The 23,265-nt window shown below is 42.6% G+C and overlaps 1 protein-coding gene across 1 annotated transcript in view; it reads left to right on the forward strand.

Annotated features, from left to right (window-relative positions):
* The window catches only part of LOC122810514 (ubiquitin-conjugating enzyme E2 variant 3-like), a 623,912-nt gene that overhangs the window by 504,260 nt on the left and 96,387 nt on the right, over positions 1–23,265 (forward strand). Inside the window, exon 3 of the mRNA XM_044082095.1 lies at positions 19,790–19,855. Coding sequence (XP_043938030.1) covers positions 19,790–19,855 — 66 coding nt within the window. The remainder of the gene's footprint in view (positions 1–19,789; positions 19,856–23,265) is intronic.

Consider the following 23,265-nt stretch of genomic DNA (forward strand, 5'->3'; position numbering starts at 1 on the left):
AGACTTAGTATTTCTGCATCGGTTGCTGTTGCTTCAGTACTGATGTCAGGTTGTCAGGGGTATAAAAACAGGCAGCTGACGCCATTACATTTGTCTTTCTTGCTGAGGAGCCTGAAGCAGAAGTAGTTCACACGAGTGCCAGTCGGCCGCTACCTGAGTTATCGTTTCCGAATTGAATTATCCTGAAGTCTTCTAAAGCTAAGTACTCCGTTGGGGACCCTTTTTTCTTGCTCTAACCGATGTCAGAAAAAGTTAACAATTGTCTTGCCTGTGGAAAGCAAATACCACACCGAGATTTCCATTCCTACTGCGTCACTTGTTTAGGCCCAGACCATGACGTACCTCGCTGTCGGTTTTCTGCCTTGTTCAACGCCCAAACTATTCGTCGTTGGGCCATTTTTGTTGCTAAATACTTTTGTTTTCGATCTTCATATTCCGAAATGGCTTCGGTAAGCCATCCGACTACCAATCTTCTGAAAAAAACGTAAGGATAAAGACAGAGACAGACCACACAGGTCCAAAGCTGCCGACGACACTTCCGTTAAGCTAAGTCGCCAGCCCGCTGGTACTCAGTGAGGCACTTTCGCAGCCCCTGATGCCCGCTTCAATGGATTCACAGGCCTCTACTGAGACCCGTTCAGAGTCCGGTATGCCTCAAGATTCTTTTTTGACTATGGAACCTGTGGATGTCTCTACCTTGGATGGGTCCGGAGCTGCTGAGCAGGCACTGGCTCCTGAGGACGTTCTTCGCACTACCGATGCTCAACACAAACCGACGACTTCTTTCCTGTCTTCAGTTTTGTCTAAAACTACCGAATTGTTAAGGCCAAGAGTACGAGCTATGCCTACAAAAACGACTACCAATGCGCATGCACCTGCTCCCTTGACTGCTTCTTTGTCACAACATCAAATGCTTAAAATGGTAAAAGACCTTATTGTGCTGATTAGGGGAAGTCAGCCTCCCCCAGCTAAGAGAAAAAGAGACCTGTCCCCAGCAGCTTCAACAGACCAAGAGTCCAACGACTCTGAGGTATCTGATTATGAAGACTTACCCATGTCTGCTTATGCGGAATCTGATGCAGAGGACTCCATTCCCTCTGCCTCCCCTCCAGAGGATTTTTCTTTTGGTGAAACCCTACATACTTTAAGAGAGCATTTCCACTGGGAATGCTAGGATTATCTTCAGTCCAAAAAGAGACTCAGAAAATTTTTAGATTTGCCACAACGTAGACCATTAGCTATCCCTCCTGTTCTGGATGTTGTGGATGATGTCTTTATGGAATCTAGTCTAACTCCTGATACTTTACCCCTGCTCCAAGGAAACCAGACAGGTACTACAGAGTCGCTGACTCTCACAAATGTCTTTTCAGAAATCCTACTGCTGACCCAGAGGTCATTTCCCAGGGGCCTAAAGGTATAAAAGCAACTACAGCTAGGAATCCCACCCCTTCGAACAGGGATTCCCTAGCTTTAGACAGATTGGGTAAAAAAGTATGCACCTCTGCAACTCTCGCCATTGGGGCATTGAATTGCCAATTTCACATGCTGAAATACCAGCAACATGTTATGGAACTTATTAAGCAAAAATTATCTGCCTTTACTGACTGTGCAGAAAACAAAGAATTACAGGAACTTATGCATTCTGCAAGCCAAGTCAGTAAGCATACCTTGCAATATGGCTTTGATGCCCTAGAAGCATCTTGCAGGACAGCAGTCACTGGTTCTGTACTGAGAAGACATGCTTGGCTTAAGGAGCAGACCTTGCCAGACCATGTCAAATCAAAGTTACTAGACGCTCCTTTGAAGAAGGACAATCTGTTTGGCACCAAAGCAGAAGAGGTTCTAAAAAAGATGGAAGAAAAAGCTAAGTCTATGCAGACAGTCAAAGATCTTTTGCAGGTGCAGCCTCCAAGATTCAGTAGGCGTTGCTTCTCGAAACATTGGTTCTTTCCAGCCCCCTCAAGGCCATCTCAAGCTAGACCCAGGGGAGACAGACCCCCCCCCCCAGGTTACAATCTCATGGTATGCAGAGATCTAAGCAATGGAGTACCTCCATTTCTAAAACAGGGAGTGCTAAGCTACCCCCTTACGGAAAGAATTCATAATGACTTCTCAACTCCATTGCTCACCTCTGCCCAAGTGCTCGTGCCCCTAGGAGGAAAACTTGCCCATCATGCAAAAAACTGGACCTCCATTACCAAAGACCGATGGGTCCTCAACATTGTATCCCAGGGGTACAAATGTTGCTTCCACACACTGCCAACTCCAAAAGGGTTCCCAGACCTTCCTCCAAATCATTGGACAGAGGCACAAAACCAAGTTCAATCCCTGCTCTCCATAAGAGCAATTCAACCTGTTCCTGCAGAACGGATGGGTCCAAGGGTTTTATTCCAGACTTTTCCTGGTACCCAGAAAAGAGGGCACTTGGCACCCAATCCTAGATCTTTCCATTCTAAATACCTTCCTGGTGGTACCAAAATTCAAAATGCTCACCCTTCAGCAGCTTCTTCCTATGCTGTCCAAAGATGCCTGGTTAGCCACTTGAGACCTAAAAGAAGCCTATCTGCACAGCCCTATCAGGGACTCATGCAGGAAATACCTACGTTTCAGGGCAGGATCTATGCATTATCAGTTCTCTGCACTTCCCTTTAGCTTATCCACAGCTCCCAGAGTTTTCACAAAATACCTGGCTCCAGCCATTGCCTATTGCAAACAGAAAAAAAATCAAATTTACCCTTACTTGTACGATTGCCTGATTCAGGCAAACAGTCAGGAAAAGCTGTTGCAGCACCTGACATTTGTAAAGAACCTTCTAACCTCCCTGGGGTACACTATTAATGAAAAGAAATCAAAATTGGTCCCCAGTCAAAAGATTGTATTCCTGGGAGCAAGCTTGGACACAGCATCCCAGATGGCATTCCTTACTCCAGAAAAGCAAGCCTATCTAACCGGCTACTTCACTCAAATGGCCACCAGAACCCAGCTATCCGCAAGGAAAATCCTGCAGGCCCTAGGGTTCATGGTCTCTTGCATTCTACTAATTCGTATACCAGACTGCATATGAGGAAACTTCTATGGTACTTAAAAAGCCTTTGGTGCCAACATTCTCAGACCTGGAAACTGTCATACCTGTAATACCTTGTCTAAGGACAGAGTTTCTTTGGTGGGCAGCAGCATGCAACCACAACAAGGGACTTCCCTTTACTCAACCCCATGCCATCCAGACTCTAACTACAGATGCATTAGACTATGCCTGGGGGGCACATCTGGGCGACAAATGCATTCAGGGCCACTGGAGCCCAAGTCAAATTCATCTGCTCATCAACCAAAAAGAGATGCTAGGTGTTCAGCATGCTCTGACAGCTTTCAGATCCCTACTGTCACCTGGACCCCTGCTAATAAAGACAGACAGCACCACAGTTATGTGGTACATCAACAAGTGGGGGGGGGGGGGTCATTCTTACCGACTCTGCAGGATAGGCATGGCCCTGTGGAGCATGGCCTTGGACATGCATATTCATCTGCAAGCTCAATTCCTGCCAGGCAAAAAAACTCTCTGGCAGACGACTTGAGCTGAAATCTCCTAGACCCACACAAGTGGCAGACCCCAACACTTTCAGCCTTCTAACCCAGAAATGAGGGACCCCGGAGGAGGACCTTTTTGCCTCCCCCCTTCAATCACCAGTTCAGCAAATTCTGCACCAGGACACCTCACAGCAGGGTCTGGAAAGTGGATGCCCAATCCTTCCAGTGAGTAAACCTCTCAATCTATGCATTTCCCCCTCTACCTCTTCTCACAAGAATATTACTCAAGATAAGACAGGGCAGACCAAGGGCAATCCTGGTTGCCCTGGACTGGCCACACCAGCACTGGTACCCACTACTGCGCAGCCTGCCACCAGTACCACCCTGGCACCTATCCCAGATCCCAACCCTCCTCACTCAGCAGGAGGGACAGGTCTTGCATCCACAACTGCAAACCCTGAATCTTGCAGCCTGGCTTATTCCTTGAATTCTCCCCCAGTGATCAGCCTAAGCAAGCAGGTGCTGGATACCATTCTTGAAGCAAGAAGACCCAGTATAAGGAAATCATATGCTGATAAGTGGAAAAGGTATTGTTCCTGGAGTCATTCTAAATCAGAGGCACTGCTCTCCTTACCTCTAATCCTGGATTACCTAGAAGATCTACTCCACAGAGGCCTTTCCTTCTCTTCCATTAAGATCCATGCCTCTGCCATCTCAGCTCATTACAACACTGTGCCACCTCTCTTCTCCCACCCTCTCATCAAACAGTTCCTGAGAGGGGCAAACAACTTAAGACCACCAAGGAGAGCCCCACCCCTGCTTGGGACCTTAACTTTGTACTGGAAAAGCCCACGCTACCCCCCCTTTGAGCCTGCAGCATCAGCAGAGTTAAAATTCCTCTCTTGGAAAACAGCCTTGCTCCTGGCCATCACTTCAGCTAGAAGAGTGTCTGAGCTACAAGCACTAATGGCTGTGGGATCCTTCATTATTTTTCTTGCTGACAGGGTCTCCCTTAGGACTAACCCTTCCTTTATGCCTAAAGTGGTGTCCAGTGTAGCTCTCAACCAGTCTAACCATTTGCCAATCTTCTTCCCTAATTTTCAAAATAAAGGGGAAAGGATCCTGCACTCCTTAGATGTGCACAAGACAGCTCAGATTCTATCTTGATAGGACTAAACCCTTTAGGAATTCTGACCAGTTACTAGTCAGTTTTGCACCAGGGGCAGAGGGCAAGGCCATTTCAAAACAAACAATTTCCAAATGGATAGCACACTGTATCCATTTTTGCAACAAGCACCATTGGAAACCAACCCCTCAGGGGGTCAGAACGCATTCCACTAGGGCAACTTCTACCTCTACAGCATTCCACAGGGGAGTCCCTGCCAGGGACATTCTGGAAGCTGCTACCTGGAGTTCTGTTCACACCTTCACCAAGCTTTACCACCTGCATATCTTTTCCAAATCGAGGGCGGGCTTTGCAACAGCAGTCCTGCAGGGCATTCTAGCCAGCCCCAACTCTTCTTGACTGCCTCCACCCATTCTTCAGCTTTGGGAATCAACCCAAGTGTGATGACTGCAACAGTGAAACATGAAGAATATAATACAGTTGTGTACACTTACCATAAATGTAGATGTTCGAGTGTATTCACTGTTGCATTCCTGGATGTTCTTCGTGTTTCACTGTTGCAGTCATTACATTTTGTTAATCTGCTGGCAGGTTGCTCTCAGTTGGCCTGAATTCCAAAGTCTTCGGTCCTGCGTCGGTTGCCATCTCCTCTTCCATGACGTCAGGTCGTCAGGGGTATAAAACATGCAGCCGACACCATTTTCTTTAGTCTTTCTTGCCATGCGGTGCCCGAAGCAGAAGCATTTCGCAAGTGCCGTTCGGCCGACTACTGAAATATTCGTGTTTGAGTTTCAAAACCGAAGTCTTCAATAAAGCTAAGTACCCCGTTGGGGAAACTTTTTACTTGCTTTTTACCGATGTCAGAAAAAGTTAATAATTGTATTATTTGTGGGAAGCAAATACCTCATAAGGATTTCCATTTATACTGTATTCCTTGCCTAGGCCCTGATCACAACGTGCCTGGCTGTCGGTTTTGTGCTAGATTTAACCAACGCACTATTAAGCGTCGGTATATTTTTGCATCTAAGTATTTTGGAAAAAGATTTAATTACCAAGAGATGTTGTCGGACAGCAATCCGGCTACCGGAGTACATAAAAAAAAACAAAGAAATGGACAGAGAAAGGCAGTCGAGATCCAAAACCGATGACGAAGCTTCTCCTAAGCCAGTCGCCAGTACTCTGAGGCGCTTTCGCAGCCCCTGATACCCACTACCTTTGAGTTGCAGGCCTCTACTGACACCCATGTGGAGTCCGGCATGCCGCAAGATACTCAAGGTATTGGACCGACGGATGTATCTCCTTTGGATGGGTCCAGAGCCGCTGAGCAGGCATCGTCTTCTGAGGGTGTATTCAAACCTCAACATTTTTATATCAAACCGACGAAAGCTGCAAAACCAAAGGCAAAGACCACCTTCTAAAACTAAAAAAACGATGCCTGAGCCATGTGCACAGGCCTCTATGCCTAAAAAACAGATGATCAAAATGGCTGAAGACCTTATTACCTTGATCAGGGGTACCCATCCCCCTCCAAATAAGAGGCCTAGGCAAGACACTGACTATGAATCTTCAGATCAGGTTTCTATTTCTTCTGATTCCTCTTTTGATCAGGAATTATCTTTACCTCCCTATGAGAATTCTGATGCTGAGGAGTCTATTCCTTCTGCATCTCCTCCTGAGGATTATTAATTTGGAGAAACCTTGCATACTTTGAGGGAGCATTTTCACTGGGAGAGTCAAGACTTCTCAGAATCAAAAAAGAGGCTCAGGGATTTCCTCCTCCTCCCTCAGCACAAGCCTTTAGCCATTCTCCCTGTGCTAGACATTGTGGATGATGTTTTTTCGGGGTCAAGTCTGAGCCCTGACTCTCTACCTCCGGCTCCCAGTAAGCCAGATAGGTACTCTCATAAATTTTTATTTAGAAACCCTGCTGCTGATCCTGAAACTATTTCACAGGGTCCAAAGGGAGTTAAGGCCTCAACAGCAAAAAACCCTACCCCCTCCGACAGAGATTCAGGGGCACTGGACAGATGGGGAAAAAAGGTTTATACATCTGCAACCTTGGCAATTAGGGCCGTAAACTGTCAATTTCATATGCTTAAGTGCCAACAACATGTTATGCGATTGCTGAAATAGAAAATGATGTTGATTTCAGAATGTACTGAAAATAAGGAATTGCAGGAATTATTGCATGCAGCTGAACAAGTTGGAAAGCATACTTTGCAATGTGGGTTTGATTCTTTAGAGGCCTCCTGCAGGGCCGCAGTTACTGGATCTGTGATAAGGAGGCATGCCTGGTTAAAGGAACAAAATTTGCCTGATCATGTTAAAGCTAAATTACTAGATGCACCTTTACAGCATGACTGATTAAGGCAGAAGAGGTTTTAAATAAAATGGACGACAAAGCTAAGTCTATGCAAACTGTTAAAGATTTATAATAAGTGCAGCCACCAAGATTCAGTAGACAGTGGCCTACAAAAAAAAAATGGCCCTTTCCTGTGTCAGACAGAGCTCAAAGGGGCAAATCCAGATGCCCTAAGGGTTCCAGGTACCAGGCTCAAGACTCATATAGGTCAAAGCAATGGGGTGCATCCACCTCCAAATCTGGAGGAGATAAAGCGCAAACCTACAGAAAGCAATCCCAATGACTTCCCTCTCACACCAGACACTTATCTTTTGGCAGCACCCATAGGGGGAAAATTAGCACGTTTTTCTCAAAATTGGCAGTTAATAACCCAGGACAAGTGGGTACTGAGCATCGTATCACAGGGATACAGATTCCATTTCCACACTCTGCCAATGACAAATGGTTGGCCAGACTTGCCAAAAAAACAATGGGCAGAGGCAGAGAAACAGGTTACATCCCTCATGGATATGGGGGCCACTCAGACAGTACCAGAACAGGAAAAAGGACAAGGTTTTTACTCAAGACTGTTCTTGGTACCCAGAAAGGACAAGGCCTGGCGGCCAATACTGGTTTTATCAATTTTGAACACATACCTGGACATTCCAAAATTTAAAATGCTCACTTTGCAACAGCTTCTGCCCATGCTGGGCAAGAATGCTTGGCTGGTGACTTTAGATTTAAAAGAAGCATACCTGCACTTCCCAATAAGACAGTCGTGCAGAAGATACCTCAGATTCAAGGCTGGCTTAATGCGTTACCAATTCTCTGCACTGCCCTTTGGCTTATCTACTGCGCCCAGGGTCTTTACAAAGTGCCTGGCACCAGTAATTGCATTTTGCAGACAAAGAAGTATTCAAATATATCCTTACTTGGGCGACTGTCTCATTCAAGCAGAGAACAAGGACACTCTTCTACAACACCTGGTGTTTGTGAAAAGGCTTCTAGCATGCCTAGGGTACACAATAAATGAAAAGAAGTCACAACTGGTACCCTCTCAAAAGATAACATTCCTGGGTGCAAGCTTGCATACAACTGCCCAGATGGCTTACCTCACGCCAGACAAGCAAAGGCAACTGACTACTTACTTCAAACTGATGGCGACAAAAACCCAGTCTTCTGCAAGACAAATTCTGCAGGCTCTGGGCTTTATGGCATCCTGCATCCTACTAATTCCATATGCAAGACTGCATATGAGGAAACTTTAATGGTACCTAAAAAGTTTATGGAGTCAACATGCACACAGTCTGGAGACAATGATTCCTCTCATCCCCTGCCTGCAACAGGAGTTTCTCTGGTGGGCAAAGGCCTGTCACCAAAACATTGGACGGCCCTTCACCCTAACCCCTGCCAGCCAAACCTTAACGACAGATACATCAGATTATGCCTGGGGGGCCCACATGGCAGGAAGATGCATTCAGGGCATATGGGCACCAAATCAAATGCATCTACATATCAACCAGAAAGAGATGCTAGCTGTTCAAAATGCCCTAACAGCCTTCAAGGATTTACTTCATCCAGGACAACTACTGATAAAGACGGACAACACCACAGTCATGTGGTATATAAACAAGCAAGGGGGCACACACTCATACCCCCTTTGCAGATTAGCCATGGCACTGTGGGACACAGCTTTGACCTACCAAATAAATCTTCAAGCTCAATTCCTATCAGGAAAATAGAACACTCTGGCAGACGATTTAAGCAGAAACCTGATGGATCCTCACAAGTGGAAACTAAATCCACAAGTATTCAGCATGATAACAGAGAAATGGGGGGAGCCCAGACATAGATCTATCTGCCTCTCCGCAAAATTATCAATTGAAAAGATTCTGCACAAGGACTTATCACAGACAAGCATGAAAAGTGGACGTCCTATCCTTCAGTTGGAAAAACCTGTCAGTTTACGCCTTTCCTCATCTGCCTCTTCTACCCAAGGTCCTCCTAAAAGTCAGACAAGAGAAGCCAAAGATGATTTTAGTTGCCCTGGACTGGCTCCGCCAATACTGGTACCCAATCCTAAGGAACTTGTCTCAATACCCAGCTTGGATCTTGCCTCAAAGACCACAACTACTGTCCCAGCAAAACAATCAGATCCTGCACAATCAACTACAGACTTTGAACCTGGCAGCATGGCTAATCATGTAATCATACGAATGACACCTCTCAGTAAAGTTGTGATGGATGTCATTTTGGAAGCCAGAAGGCCTAGTACTAGAAAATCTTATGCTGACAAATGGAAGAGATTCTGTGCTTGGAATCAAGCACAAGGAACTGATACAGCAGAACCACATATTCCTCAGATATTACAATACTTAACTGAGATGCTTGACAAAGGCCTATCTTTCTCATCAATCAAAATCCATGTCTCTGCCATTTCAGCTCATTACAATACAGAGCCACCTATCTTTTCTCGTCCTTTACTAAAGCAGTATCTTAGAGGAGCCAAAAACCTACGACCTCCTAGAAAATCACCATTACCTGCATGGGACCTCAATTATGTGTTGGAAAAGCTCACCCTGCCTCCATTTGAACCAGCTGCTACCGCTGATATAAAGTTCTTATCATGGAAGACAGCTCTGCTACTAGCAATTACTTCAGCAAGAAGAGTTTCAGAGCTACAGGCCCTCATGGCTGTAGAGCCTTTTATCATATTTTACCCAGACAGGGTGTCTCTGAGGACAAATCCTACCTTTATGCCTGAGGTGGTTTCCAGTGTGGCTCTTAACCAAACTATTCATCTGCCAACTTTTTCTCCAAATCCGCAGAATAAAGGGGAGAGAATTCTGCATTTCTTGGACGTACACAGACAGCTAAGATTCTACTTGAGCAGGACAAAAGCTCAAAGAAAAACTGAGCAATTACTAGTGTCATATGCTGCAGGATCAGAAGGAAAGGCTATCTCAAAGCAGACAATTTCAAAGTGGATAAGCCACTGCATCCATTTCTGCTACTTACATCATGGTAAACCTGTGCCCAAGGGCATTAGGTCTCATTCCACCAGAGCTGCAGCTACTTCGGCAGCCTTTCTCAGAGGAGTACCAACCAAAGACATTCTAGAGGCTGCTACTTGGAGGTCTGTTCACACCTTTACAAAGCATTACCATTTGCCTCTCTACTCTAAGTCCAGGGCAGGCTTTGCCACTGCAGTGCTGAAGGGCCTTATAGCCGCACCTAATGCTGTTTAGCTCCAGCCTCCCAACCATAGCTTTGGGATTCTACCCAAATGTAATGACTGCAACAGTGAAACACGAAGAACATAGTACAGTTGTGTACACTTACCATAAATGTAGATGTTCGAGTGTATTCACTGTTGCAGTCCAGGTTACCCTCCCACCATCCCCCTGTCATTCTACAGTTTATCTTTCCTTCTCTATCTCCTACAGCCTATGTGGTGTATTTGCTTGTCGATGAAGGTAAAGTTTATATTGATGCATGTATATAGATATATTTATATAATATTGCTACCTTTTTGGGGGCACCTGACATTGGGTCAAGAAAAACTAAAGAAAATGGCGTTGGCTGCATGTTTTTATACCCCTGACAACCTGACGTCATGGAAGAGGAGACAGCAACCGACACAGGACCCAAGACTTTGGAATTCAGGCCGACTGAGAGCAACCTGCCAGCAGATTACCAAAATGTAATGACTGCAACAGTGAAGACACTCGAACATCTACATTTATGGTAAGTGTACACAACTGTACTTTTCCCACCCTACAGCCCCCTTGTCTCTCTCTCTCTCCTCTCTATATCTATTACTCATCCCTTACAGGCACAACTGTACTTTTCCCACCCTCCAGCCCCCTTGTCTCTCTCTCTCTCCTCTCTATATCTATTGCTCATCCCTTACAGGGCTATTGGTATTTACTTTTTACTGTTGGTGTTTTTTCCACCATAACTTAGCTCCCTATTTGGTGGGCTCCTGACATTTGGGGCAAGAAAAGCTGATGTAATGGCGTTGGCTGCCTACTTTTATACCCCTGATGACCTGATGTAGGTACTGAAGCGACAGCAACCGGCACAGAAATACTAAGTTTATGGTATTTGGGCCGACTGAGGGCTACCTGCAGGCAGATAAGTCAAGTGAGATGACTGAAACAGTGAATACACTTGAACATCTACATTTATGGTAAGTGTACAGAACTGTACTTTTCCTCTATTCCCTGAGTAAAAAAAATCTATGCCAAAAGTTAAAGCTCACTCCACTAGATCTGTGGCAACATCTGTGGCTTTCCATTCCAGGGATGAGATCTGCGCAGCAGATACTTGGGCTAAACTTCGTACCTTTATCAATCATTACAAGTTGGATTTGGTCTCCAGAGGAAGAGCTGCCTTTGGCTCAATGGTACTCAGGAATGTTCTTCCATAAGGGCTGCCCATGGACCTCAAGGTAGCTTGGGATTCTGTCTCATCAGTGATGAATGAAAGAAGATAAACAACATCAGATAAAGAAATTATGTCTTACCATAACGTTCCATCTGTGTTGTTTTAATCTTTTTCATTCATCACTTCCCACCCTCCTTTCCCCTCCTAAGACTCCTGGGGATGCTTTGGGTCTAAGGGGTTCCCTAAGGTATTTGTGCAGAAGTGGCCTAAGCTTTACTTATTTTTCTCTAAAACTCGATCTGAGGTAACAGGGAGAACGGCATTCTGGGTAGAGACTTAGCTCGAGAGTTGTTTGGCTGGCTCGAGCTTGGTAAAAAGGCCGACTCTGTTCTGAGGGCTCGGAACTGAACCATCAGTGATGAATGAAAGAAGATAACACCGATGGAACGTTATGGTAAGAAATAATTTCTTTTTTACTGAGTTGCCATTCTGCAAGAAGTAAAATTGTGAGTCTTTCTCATGATTAGTAAAATTTTCCATTGCTAGATTTGCAATCCCTCCAGTTTAAATTCATTTAGTGGAGTACATTACACAAAGATACAGTTGTGCGTATGCCTTTAATCATCAGCTGAGTGCAGTCCATAGAGATTTTGCATATTCTTTTTTTTATTTTCACTGCCTGCTGACCATTATACCCTGTCTGGGTTAGTTGGCCCATTTGTTCCTCATTCTGCAATGAGAGAGTCAACTGAGAGGACCTGTCATTTAGGCAACCATAGAGGTTGTATGTTTTTTGCAGTTTTTAGCAGCCCTAACTGCACTTACTCATTTCCAGTAGTATGCTAAGGGTTTGTGCTATACAGACTGTCAGTGAAAGAGTATCACTTTGTGAGTAACGTAACCTGTCAGGACAGACCTGACCTCTTGAAACCATCACTCATATGATAGCGTTAGTCAGCCTTGGGAATTCAGCCATGATAATGCACACCCCAGGCACGAGCTCCCTCACTTTCCTCCAGAGCTGACAAAAACATGCTAATCCTATCCTTCCCCAAAACAGCTCCAGTAAGAGGTTAAATTGCTAATCAAACCCAGGTCACCTGATTAGTCAGGGTTTTTCTCCCTGTATGCCAACAGAGCTGACTGAGTCTTGAATATTATTCTGAAAAATGTGGTCAGTTTTATATGGTTTTAGATGCATAGTGCCACACTGCTTGGTACTGCCAGTAGACCTACACTGACATTTAGCTGCTCTGTTTTTTTTTTTTTTTTTATTTTATTTAGTTTACAACACTTTTATTCATTTTGTCATCTTTTTCAGACAAAAAAACCCTTGTATTTTTGTCTTTTAACTTCATCTTAAAGTGCTTATCAGCTAAGCACTGTATAAATAAAAACTGCAGTAAAATTAAAAAAGATTAATAATGAGAAAAAAATGAAAAAAAAAAAGGAAAATAACTAGAGGAGTAAGAAAGAGGTAACTGGAACATCTTTTGGGAAGTGCAATTTGTTGGCTGATTTTAAAAATTCCCTACAGAGTACCCTGTTGGAAATATTAGGGGGGCAAATGGCTATAGCTAAGGAAATTATTCTTCTGAGTTGGGACTTGAGTTTAATTCTGTTGGCTGCCAAAAAAGCATTACTAGAATATGAAAATCAAAATCTAAACCAACTGTATTTGAAGTATTGAATATTGTAAAATAGATGAAATAATTGTAGGTGGGATCTTTAGAAAATGGAAGGAGGAAATTACAGAGACGTAAATGGTGTTTATTGGAACATTGCAGGCAGAGTAATGTTCAGGAGGAGGGAGGTTTATGGGGAAGGCAGGAATTGAACAATTTATGTAATGTTGGACTGAATTACAACTGTTTATAAAGAAAGACATCTGTCACCCCTGGGCTTCCAGATACTGGCCAGGGCTGTTGTCATCCCTATAGTGCCTTTTTAGACAGTGTTTCAAAGACCAAATTACTACTGTAACAGCTACAAACAAATGCAATCTGAGGGTCGTGCAGCTCAGTGCTACAAGGCTAAATCTCAAAATGCACTCCTTAAAATGGAGAACATCGACATTTGTGCTGTAACAGAGACCTGGTTCAAGGCAGCAGAAAGCACCCCTGCACTACCAGGCTATAACTCATTTCACACCTTTCGGCCCCAGAACTTGGACCAAAGCTCCAAAGGCTGTGGTGTTTCCCTATTCATAAAGGATGTGCACACCTCCAGACTGGTAGCCCAACATAACGCATCAGAGATACTTCAGGTGCAGCTAACATTGGGTAAGACAGCGATTCAGGTCATAGCCTGCTATAGGTCCCCAACCATGTCCCAAGACTTGCACTCCATGTTCTTAAGCACCCTGGAGAATATTAGGGTCCAGCCTAACACTCTCGTACTGGGCAACTTCAACTACCCCTCCATTAACTGGGAAAACTACTCCTGTACCAATACACTTGTCCGTTTCCTGGAATTCATTAATTCCAATGCCCTGGACCAGCTCGTTCTTACCCCCACTTGAGGTAGCAATATCCTTGACCTGGTCATTACTAACACGGGCAACCGTTGCTTTACACCAATAGTCAACTCCTCCCTGGTTAGATCCGACCGCAAACTAATCACCTTGAAAGACCACATCCCATTAAACCCATTGTATTTGTTATTGCCTGTCCCTTATTATAATTTGATAACCTAATTCTGTCCCCATTTCTCTCCCCCCTTAAACTACTCACCAGGCTAAAATACCTTTTGACATAATTGCTTAATATTGAGTGTACTGATAACTGCTTGCACTCATTTTAGTATCATATTAGTAAGTTTTAATTAGTTTACTGGTACTTTTGTGGCAGAAGAAGGTTTCCAGGCTACTTATTTTGTACTGAACTTTAAATACTCAGTAGCAAGTCCACCCAAATCTTATGCTAAAAATGAACTCCAAACAGTTATAGTTGCCCCTGCCAGCAGAATTATGCATGTCAGTATCATGGACAAGCACTTCCCCATAACTTCTCTAGCCAGCCTTATTGAGATGGGTGTCTTGAGACAGTTTAAGAATTGTGTTTAATAATCGTCTATTACAGCATAACACAGTGTGCAGGAGATGTACATATGTAATATCCTTGGAGGCAAAAGTCTCCTACACAGTAAACTCAGACACCAAAATCATCAGCAGTGCACTACACATCACACCACTCCAAGGCAAGTACAATATAGATAATCCATCACATGCCGAAGTTCTAAAGATTAACTTGCCTATACCTCAAAGACCTCCAAAACACAACATAGGCACAAAACACACTCCATAATTAAGCCTACTTCCTCACATAGCACAAGGAGTCCCAAAGTCATGGATGCTGAGTCCGTAAGATGGGCATTGATCCAACCATTCGTTCTTTTGTTATAGGCAACTCCATTGTAAGACAAACAGATGTGCCTCTTATCAGGCTGAGCAAGGAAAGAGTGACAGTTAGTTGCTTGCCTGGATCCATCAGATCACACGTGCACTCAAGTCCTTGACCAGCAAGCACCAGTTTGACTGTGTCATAGTTCATGCTAGTGTCGTTGAATTCAGGTGATGTGAAGAGAGACATGATGGAGTTCTCAGACTGTGTCCAAGGCAGATATGAGACTAGCATTGAGCAGCATTTTACGTCCTTCAAGGATGATGCCACAATATGAGCAAGAAATAGACCTCAATAAATGGCTTAGTTTTTGGTGTCATTCAAAGGGGTTCCAATATTTTTCAGCTTGGGAGGATATGATTGACAGACCAAATTGATGGCCTGCATCTGCCCCCCAGTTTTTCAGTTACTGGCAAAGTCATTGTCCACCTCCATAGTACCTTTTTTAGGCAGTACCAACATAACAAAACAAGCAAAGGAAAATATGAAGGTGTTACTGATCAATGCTAGGAGCCTAAACAAGAAACTCCACTCCCTGCAAGCCGTTCTCACCCTGGAGAATACTGAAATCTGCGTAGTGGCTGAGACATGGTTTAAAGTAGGAGAGGACAATCCAGTTAGACCAGCTACTGCACAGTAGGGGAAAAAGGTGAAAGTGTCTCAGTCTTCATCCAGAAGAGACTCGCATCAAGGCTGGTAAAGCAGCATGATCCACTAGAGCTTCATCATGTCCAAATAACCATTAGAAAGGTCCCATACCATATACTAGCTAGCTATAGAACTTACTCTATGACACAAGGAAGCCACATTGCCAGGAACTAGAATCACTCAGTATTAAACCTACACCACCACTACTAGTGCACAAGCACAAAGATTTCTGGACTTTGTCAATTGAGTTGCCCTGGAGCAAGTAATCAGAGTACACATAGATGGAAAAGTATGTTGGATCTTGTCTTACTAATATGAGAGCATATTGCACATCTTGCACTATCCTGTGCATATTTTCATCACTTTTTAGATATGACCATAAAGTAGTGTACTTGTAAATAAAACTGAAACCAGAGATCCCTTCCTCCCAAGGTACCTTTAGAAATTTAAGACAAGCTGCCTACTACTAAGTGAGATATGCACAAGCATCTTAATAAAATCCACCAAAGCCATTTTTGAGGCTAACACATCTATCCAAGACAGTCACAAGGCATTTTTTATGTCTGTAATCCCAAAGTCACAATGTAGCAGTGCGCTGAGCTGATTGTGAACGATATTGCCTACACTGAAGTTGAAGATATAACAAACCTACTGGCTGATTAAATTTAGCTCTAAGTTTACTCATCTCTCCCCTCCATCTGTCCCTCAAGGTATACCTGAAACTGGCTTGCCTCCAGCTATCACACAAGACCAAGTCCTAATAGTGCTCTCAGAAGCTAAAAATATTGCATTGTTGGGTCCAAACAATATCACTAGATGCATCTTAAATAGCATGAAGCACGATTTAGCCACACCCCTAACAATACTGTTCAATCTCAGCCTTCATACATGTTTTGTACCAAGAGAATGGAGAACAGCTGCAATCATTCCCTTGCTAAAGGGAGGACCTTCCATATACCCATAAGTCTGACCAGCCTTGTATGCAAAGCCATGGAAAGACTTACTATGGAGCTAATCAGTCAGGACACAGGGAACCTCCAGACACTGGACCCCTCGCAGTTTGCATTCGTCAAGGGCAGGTCATACTTGCTCAACATTGTGGATTTTTTTGAAAAGTTCACCAAAGCAATGGATGGAGGCAAAATGGTACATACAGCATACCTCAGCCTGGCCAAAGCTTTTGACACAATGCCCCTCTCAGGCATAGTAGAAAAGCTAAATAAACTGGGAATAAACCCCTAAGTAACCTGCTGGATTGTGAATTGGCTCACAGATAAGATGCAGATAATCAAAATAGGGGAAGTTACCTTCACAAAGAGACCAGTCACCAGTGGAGTCCCCCAAGGTTCTAAACTGAGACTTCTCCTGTTTAGCATCTACTTTTCTGAAGTAAAAGCCTCTACCAAATGGATCTGGATGACTATGCCTGCAGATGACTACAGGCTAGGAGCAGTCAGTGAATCCCCAAATGATTTAGCCATCCTCCAGGTAGGTTTGTCCCAAATAAATAACTGGTGCCAAAATCAGGGACTGAAACCTAGATGGTGAAAAAAAAAAGTATTGTATCCTTTGGGAAGTTATGTACCCCAGGGAATTACCACATTGGCAATACATCCCTAAGAGTTGACTCAGTTTCTTGGGATTTGGGAATTTGTGTACAGTGACCTAATGTTTGACCAACATGCATACATTGCACAACTTATAAACAAAGAGATTGTGCCTAGATCTAGGGATGTCATTGTTCCCCTTTGCTAAGCCGTCATCAAGCCAGTCATTGAAAATAATGCCCCTTTGGCATTTATCTCTCCAGACACATGCAACAAGTGGAATGCTCACAGAGATACTTTTACTAAAAGGATACAAGGCCTAAACATGTCCTACATGAACTGACTCAAAGCCCTGTCACCATACTCTGTATCCTACAGACTGCTAAGAGTTGACCTGCATGTGGTATTCAAGAAGTCCTCTGACCCATTACTGATGAATTTACTGCACATCAGCAAGTCAAGTGGCATCAGAAATACTCGATCTAGGGATCTAAACCTCAACAGAACGGTTTGGGGGGATGTGTATATCTTGCAGGGGATACTGCTGCTGTGGAACAGACTCCCCATTGACAAAAATCAAAGCTCATCCCTGTTCATATTCAAGTGCATCTTATATTTATGAATGGGAAATAGAAATTTTACCCCAGGGCTGCCCTCTGTACTACTAATGGACAGAGGCAGCTCTTAAATGCTTAATCCCATGCATGGATCCCCTCAAATTATTTATGGTATGATCCCAGTTATTCTCATTAGTGGTAATGTGCATAATTATCAGCCATGGACATGGGTAAGACCAATCTATAACCAAATGGAATAGGTTATTTTGAGTACAAAACAGAAATTGGCTGAGCTTAAAATGGCCCACCACTAGCCTAGTACTTACCTGTGATCTTATAAAATGTTAGTATGTTTTTTCCATTAATATGTGTGTGCCTTTGTTTTAAGTGATAGTTTAATAAAGGTGTTCACATAAAAACATGACGTAATCATATCTTTCATCTCTTTCTGATTTTGCAGAGCACCCCTGGTTTTGCCTCATATTTGTGCCATCTCCCTCATAAAATGTTTGATTTTGTGATAAATCGGTAAGAATTACAATCAGTAATTATATACATTAGAATTTCATACTCTTTATTCTTCAGAAATTAGTATTGATGGTAATCTTGTTGCTGTATTAACTTTGAGGGAATCCGAGTAATATTTAGAAATCAGTGATTTTGAACTCTTTTTTTACACATCTCCATTATTTTGGCTTTGTCCAGAATTATTGAACAAAGAAATTGAGTTATGGACATATTCAAGGAGATACATAGAGTAAGAATATACAAACAAAGTTTTAAAATATAAATGAGGTTAATAGATGATGCATATTCTGTTGACAGTCGCACAAATGTTTGAAATTGTGCTGTCTACTTTCCCTACTTGCTGTTAGCTCGTGTAATATGTTTTATAAGGCTGACCTTCCCGAAGTCTTCGCCTGAGCATTTTATTTGTGTACCTTAAAGTAGTATAGAGATACTGACATTTGTAGATAGTCACATTCTGGACAGCATGCCACAGTAAACATGATAAGCATTTTTCTGTAACCCTCTAAACTCATTCCACTGCAGCAAAAGCTATTTTTGCTCCTTCTTTTACTTTATAATGGTGCTATAAAATATATTTGTGTGGATATACAACTTGGTCTTCCCTGAACACTTTTGTGAGGCAGTATAAGCTAGACATTGTTTCCAGGTTCAGGTCTTCCTTCATGAGTGCTGTCATCTCTGGTATGTCCTCATGGTGGTGATCATCAAAGAGGATAATCAAGGGATTTTGCTGTGAAGATTTCCCAAGATGGGCCTCCCCTCATCAGATATAAGTTATGTACTTAATATAATGATAGATCTGTAAAAGAAGGCCCATCTTTGATAGCATAACTTCCCTCCACCCTCTACCTTATGCTGTCCTTTTTTCAGTATCTCTGCTTTCTTCTCTCCTCACTTGTTTTCATTTTCCATTTGTTGAGTACTGTTTCTGGAAAAAGTGGATACTGAGATGATGCACAGTGGAAGGAGAAGGTTACTAGGCTGCCTAAGACATTTTATTTGCAGGATGGTCATAATGTCTGTGACATCAGTCCCAAATAGTCACCAATGGCAGAACTTGTTATGTATATGTCATTATGGTAAGTACATAGTTTTCATTTTAATGGTAACTGAAATTTTAATAACAGGTGCACTTGTCCTGTATATTTTTTTTCTCTCCCTGAATATCTGTCTTCTCCTTCGTTTCTCATACTTCATTTTGAGCTGAAGAAATAACAGCGAGAGCTTTACTTGCTGAATTTACTTATGTGGGCATGAATTTGATCCTTTATCATTTGTACTAATTTTATACATGTGTTTATTTAGAATATTTTCTAATTTTTACGCTAGTATTAGTTTTTTTATTTTTTATTTTTAAGTACTGCTTTTAATGTTCTACATTTTGAGCTAGGTAACTAAATAATGTAACTAATCTGTAGTTGACAAATTTAAGTAATACTGATTTAGGACTTTACAGAATTTTGAAATATGCCATGTTTATTAATAGTTACAAGCAACACAAAACTGAAGCTAATATTTATGATCTATCAGAGAGAATTTCTTGGTGGTTTGCAGAGTATTAGTAATCTGAAATGATAGTTTTGTTTTTGCCTGTTTTGCTATTGAGTGTGTTGTTTATTTGAGAAACTGAAAAATATTAAACTTTAAACCACTTTTATAAAACTGAACACATTGTGGAAAGTAGTAACCATCCAGAATCTTATTGGTTGCTTTTGTTCTTCTAGCTTTCAGTGATGGCAGTCAGAAAGATCTATTAAACCTTATTGGCACAATTCCAGTTAATTATCAAGGTATGTTATATAGTAACTGCTACAAGTCTTCTGTCAGTATGGGCCAGTATATTTGAAACTTAATTATGCTCGAAAATTTTAGATTCTTACCTCTTAAGAAAACTGTAATGTGTTTGTTAATTTAGAAAGGGAGTGCACAAGTGAAATGAATATCATGCATTTCTGTCTTTGGAGTCTTCAAGTGATGCACAGCTGATTATGCTTTGCGATATTGTAATAGCTGCAGAATACATATATCCAGTTTGGGATGTGGAAGAATACTGTTCCTCACAAATGAATCACCAGGAAGTTTGAAGGTGATCGTTTGTGAGACAAGGCTATAATTGGTTTACTTTGATTGTGATACATATCTACAGCTGTTATCACCCTGCTGCCACTTAGTAAAGCCCAGTGTAATGAAGACGTGCATACCATGAAGCCACTGTGGACTTTACAAACAAGGATAAGTACCAGGAACTGCTCATACTACTCATGATAGTAATCTTTTACTATATGTGAGTACTACAGAGAATAGAGCTGTTTGAACGTTATTGATAGCACTACAGTAACATGTTTAATAGATTATCTAAGTGCATGAGCACTATAAATAAGTCAGCTGCACAGGTAGATAATATATAAGGTGCAGCCAGTATCACCTACACATGTTTAGTAGACATGCATGGTACATAGAAAGATGTGCAATAAGATGGCAAGTCTGTTGTGTAATTTGCATAGATTATTTTTGAAATTACCAGCAGTACCTTTTCTCCTTTCCAGAATGCCGCGGTGGTACGGCAGTAGCATTGTTACCTCACAGCAAGAGGTTCTCCCGTTCGATTCTTGGCATGGCTTGGGAGTGCCTTCTGTATGGAGTCTGCATGTCCTCCCCACAGTTGGGTAGCGTTCAAAAGACATGCATGCGTAAATGGGCATGCCTTCATTGAAGGTTGGGCGTCGAGCTGGCACCTCGGCGTTTTGTAAAAATCTACTGCCAATCATTAGTGGACCGGAGTTCTGCTGTGGCGACCCCATACCTGGAAAAAGCCGAAAAACAAACAACCTTTTCTCCTTTCCCCGACAGCTTAGCTACATCTGGAATAGGTTATTGTGTCTTAGCTGCACTTGAGAGATGCATCATTGATGCCAAGTTGCAGTCATTTGCAGTGTAGGTGTAGCTGCACACACACACACACACACACACACACACACACACACACACACACACACACACACACACATTCCTGCAGAGGTGCTGAAGAACAGCCTCTTCTGCAGGATATTATATAGACTCATGACTATGTTATTATGGACAGATTTCATTGTACAACATATAGTAGCATATAGTGAGCAGTATAGGATACAGACTGAAAACACAGACTGTAGTAGGTGTACATCCAAGAACAATGCTTTCGTACAGCTAAGCCGAGAGGAACGGCATGAGTCAAGTGAACAATTAAACATTCTTCATGCAAATTGTTTAAGGAATTGTTAGTACCACAGTTTCTCGTGGCTTGATTAGCAGCCAGACATGTCTTGATGTGATACACTGCTCTGTGGGAAGTGCAGAAAGATAATGTCCTACAGAGCATTGTTGCTTTCAGGCAAAATGCCAAAGGAACACCACAAAGTGCTGTCAACAATTGCCAAGAGAGTACCCTTGAGAACAGATGTGCACTGTGACAAGTTGTACACCAAAGACAGTCCGCACTGCTAGTAGCCTTGTGAACTGGGTATTGCAAGGTATGATGCTGCATTGCCCTGAACAAACCTAGCAAGACCTTTGTGTAGGATTATGTGGAGAATACGTGTCAATGTAAATAAGAAAAGTCAAGTAAATTTAGCATATAAAAAAGAAAAGTACACCACTGTCTAAGAAATGGCATGTAGAAGAAGAACTTGAAAAAGAATGAACATAACATGGAAGTTGCATAAAAATGTGCACACATGCTAGCATCAAATACAGTATGGCTCCTGCTCTTGCGGTGGTAGCAAAATGGCTTACCTGGGTTTTTAATTATAGCTAAACAATCAACACTGCTGATACTGTCTAAAGCTGTGAGTATAGTGGGTCACAGTCTTATGTTACCCAAGTTTCTTCCTTGAAACCATCACTTTGCATGTGCCAGTATCTCAGCTATGCATACTGTAGTTTCTCATATTCTTTTCCTCTCTAGTGAAATGACATGGCTGTTCAACTTTCTATCCATAAATCATTCTTGCTTTTGTTTGTTTTCTGTGACGGGCATATACTGTACCCCTTCCTGCATAATATTTGCCTTGACTAATCTGTGTTGCTCAATCCATTGTGAGACATTATTTGACTCCTTACCTCCAACTCCATCTCATTCTTTTGGGGATCTTCTTTCTTTTTAGATTAGCTCTTTTCATTATTGTTCTGAAAGTGCAGTATCATCACTGAAACTATGAAGGCTTGTCAGTGTTTTGTTACAGAAGTACTGCAGCCTCAAATTCTGTGAATAAAATGAGATGGTCACACCTAACCTATGCGAAAAACAATTGTCACACACTCCCTCATACTCCTCCCTCTCTTTGTAAAAGGGTAGACCTTTGACTGCTTAATCTGTCCTAGCTCCAGTTGGCCATCTGGAACCTGTAAACTGTTTCCAGGTGAAGATCACCAATATGTACTGGTCTGTTCATAACCCAAGTTATCAGAAGCCTGTGATTGATTTCCTGAGTCAGCATTTGCTTGATATTATGAAATGGCAGCTACCACACTGAAGTACATCACTAACAACCTTCTGCACAGAATCATGTGTTATTGCATACGTTTTCTGAAAATTCACACATATACCTGCTGCTTCTGCTGAATTTTACAGTTTGTCCCCAGCTGGCGACCAGCGGAGTTGGTTGGCCCTGTAGTTGGTATGATGCTGTGGGTGCCACTGGATTCTGGACTTTCTTCATTACACCTTTCCATGTTGTTCTGTCCATGGCAGTGTTTCTGGCCTCTTGTAGGCCGAGTCACCAGCTTCTCAGGTAATCTTCAACCTGTTTAACCTATGTCTTCTTTGGTGCAGATTTGTGAACTCTCCACTTCACTTGATGCTGTCTCCATAATAGTCTGTATGGCAAGTGGCAGGTGTCCATCCTGCACGTGTCCAAACTAGTGCAGCTTCTGATTGTTGGCTATTGATCACATTTGGTCCAGGTGCTCTTGCTTCTAATGCAGTCATGAAGCAATATTCCCAAAATTTGGTACAAGCATCGCATTTGCAAAACCTCAAGCTTGTTCAGCTCTGGCTTGAGAAGGATCCATGTTTATAATCCATAAAGGAAAACTGGCAAGATCAGTGCCTGGAAAAGGCAAATCTTGGTGGTGACAGAGATATTTGTCCTCTTCCACAGACACCACTTGAATGAGGCAAATGCTGCGGTGGCTTTTCCAGTCCTGCTATGGACTTCAGCTG

The sequence above is a fragment of the Protopterus annectens genome, chromosome 9.part0 (genome assembly GCF_019279795.1).
Source record: "Protopterus annectens isolate FY-2018-M chromosome 9.part0, PAN1.0, whole genome shotgun sequence".
NCBI classification, from domain to species: Eukaryota; Metazoa; Chordata; order Ceratodontiformes; family Protopteridae; genus Protopterus; species Protopterus annectens.